This window comes from Myotis brandtii, unplaced genomic scaffold (assembly GCF_000412655.1).
Source record: "Myotis brandtii unplaced genomic scaffold, ASM41265v1 scaffold122, whole genome shotgun sequence".
NCBI lineage: Eukaryota > Metazoa > Chordata > Mammalia > Chiroptera > Vespertilionidae > Myotis > Myotis brandtii.
Window position 1 is genome coordinate 1,396,372 of NW_005354255.1, and position 2,704 is coordinate 1,399,075.

The 2,704-nt window shown below is 52.6% G+C and overlaps 1 protein-coding gene across 1 annotated transcript in view; it reads left to right on the plus strand.

The window, feature by feature from the left end:
- AES (amino-terminal enhancer of split) overlaps positions 1–2,704 on the plus strand; it is an 18,704-nt gene that overhangs the window by 8,045 nt on the left and 7,955 nt on the right. Inside the window, exon 2 of the mRNA XM_014533693.1 lies at positions 19–136. Within this exon, the coding sequence (XP_014389179.1) occupies positions 19–136 (118 nt within the window). The remainder of the gene's footprint in view (positions 1–18; positions 137–2,704) is intronic.

Sequence of the window (2,704 nt, forward strand, 5' to 3'; positions counted from 1 at the left end):
CCGCCTGGCCCTGATCAGGGCCGGTCCCCTCCCCACAGGGCTCGTCGCACCTACCCCAGCAACTCAAATTCACGACCTCGGACTCCTGCGACCGCATCAAAGACGAGTTTCAGCTGCTGCAGGCTCAGTACCACAGGTGAGCTGGGGGCGCAGGTCCTGCCCAGGGAGAGGTGGCGCCCCCAGCGCAGATGGCAAGAAGGAGGCCTGGAGCGGAGGTGGTGGGCCTTGCTATACACAAAACTTGAAAAAATGTAGGTGTAGGGTGTCCTATTGTAAGGCGGTCGCGGTCCCAGGCACGTAGCAATATTAAACTCATTTAGTCTTCAGAGCAGCCCATTTCACAGATAAGAAAACTGGAGGCACAAAATTAAATCATTTGCCTGACTCAGCTGTATGGCTTCAGAACCCTGCTCCCCAGCCCCCCACTGCAATCCCCAGTGGATTAAAAACCTGGCAACAACTGGAGTTGGGGTTGGACCTCCTACCTCCCAAAAAGAAAAATAATGGAAAAAGTTCCCCCAAAGAAAAAATTCTTCTGCCTGTTATCTCTCTGCCCAGTTCTGGGGAAAGGATTCCTGGCATCCAACAGATTTTCATTCTCTTTCCAGAATTTAATCTTCTAACGTTTGCCATGTACTGGGATTGGGATCTAAGGGGAAGGAACTACTATTATCTGTAACTCACACAGAGAAACCAAGCCCAGAGAAGTTAGGGGTATCTAAGGGAAGCACAGCGAGGAAGTGACAGAACTGAGATGTGCACCCCATTTCTGGGTTAAAGAATGCAAATCCTCAACAGCTCTGTTAGAGAAGAGAGCTTTGCCACCGTTTTCAGCAAGGCCTTGGGCCCTCTCTGGACCTTAGTGGACCCACCCAAAAAGATCTTTCAAGAAGAAAGGGGGAATAGTGATATATCGTCATTCTTTTTATTTTAACAAACATCCATCCTCTTAGGGTCCTTCCCATGCTCCCAAAGAGTTACATACTGAAAATACATCATTTTACTTTATTTTCCTTGCTGTTCTATTATTGTGCCCCTTCCAAAGATGAGGAAACTGAGGCATTGGTGGTGGAAGGGCAGGCGCAGGAACTTCGCTCTGGTCCCATGATGTGGAGAGTTTGGGGGCTTTGCCTGGCAGGCCTGACCTTTCTGAGCCCCTGCAGGGGGCCCTCCCCACCTGTCTGGCCTGTGCCCACCTCACAGCACTAGGACTGCCCGTCCCTGAGACAGGGTCACAGTGCCGCTGTAGTGCTGTGTCCTTGGGTAAAGCAGATCCCTCCCTACGCTTTGGGGACTCCATCCACTGGCCTGGGCTTCCCACCATACAATGAGGGCTCCTACCATGTTGGCACACAGGGTCTGCAAGGGCCTCCAGAGGAGCCAGAAATCCAGAATTTGGGATGAAATTGCCTGTTGTTGTTTTAAATTATTTATTGGTGGTTCTTTGTGTTTTTGTTGTGTGTGTGTGTGTGTTTTTTGTTTTTTTTTGAGAGAGAGAGAGACATCGATTTGTTGTTCCACTTATTTATGCATTCATTGGTTGATTCTTGTCTGTACCCTGACCGGAGGTTGAAACCCCAAACCTTGGTGTATGAGGACAATGCTCTTAACAACTGAGTTACCGGGCCCCACTTATTTTTGTTTGTTTGTTTGTTTTAATCCTCACCCACGGAGTGAGGATATGTTTTCCGTTGATTTTTAGGGAGAGTGGAAGGGAAGCGGGGAGAGAGAGAAGAATATTGATGTGAGAGAGACACATAATGAATGGTTGGTTGCTTCCTGGGATTGAACCTGCAACCGAGGTATGAGGTACGTGCCCTTGACCCAGAGTCAAACCCGCAACCCTTCAGTCCTCGGGCTCATGCTCTAACTACTGAGCCAGATTGTCCAGGGCTGGGTTTGTTTTTAATGTAGCAACAAATGAACTTTAAAAAAAAAATCCGAAAACAAACTCAAGACGGGGGAGTGTCACAACAACCCTAGCCATGGCTCATCTCTGAACTGGCTGTACAGTTATGGTCAGTCTGGCAGAGTGACACACAGGATCCTGGGGTGACTGCGATCAACAAGCATTTATTGGGGGCTAAAATATGCCAGGCATTATTCTAAGAACATTCCTGATTTAATCCCTTTCGTTTTCATCTTCCCACCAGGGAGGTTGGTACTTTTAACAGGCACAGAGACTGAGGCCCAGAGAGGTAGAAAGGTTTGCCCATCGGGCGCCCCGGGAGCCCCACCAGGCACCTCGAACGCCTGGCCTGCTTTCGGGGCCTAGGAGCCGGAGGAGATCCGAGGAGCACCCCTCGCGGAAGAGTGCGGCCTGGAGGGAGGGTGCTGGGAATCTGGGGTGGGGGGCCCAGTTACATTTCGGGCGCTGAGAGACACCCCTCCCCCAATGGGACTTTGCGGGGAGGCCGCGTACCCCCCACCCCCCACACACACACACTTGGGGAAGGGACTCCCTAGGACTTGTTCTCGCCCCTCCCGGAGGCAGTTGGGGTTCTTGGATGTTGCGACCCCCTCCCAGCGCTTCGAAGCGGCGGCAGAGGGCGCACCCTGTCCCCCACCAAGGGCGTGCTTGGAAACACACCTCCACAGCCGGGGGTGGGAGGGATGGAGCGGCTCCGGGTGCACCCACCCGGCTGGCTTCCCTGGGAGAGGCGGGGGCAGGAAGCGAGGGCGGGGCCCGCGCCAGGGGCTGTAA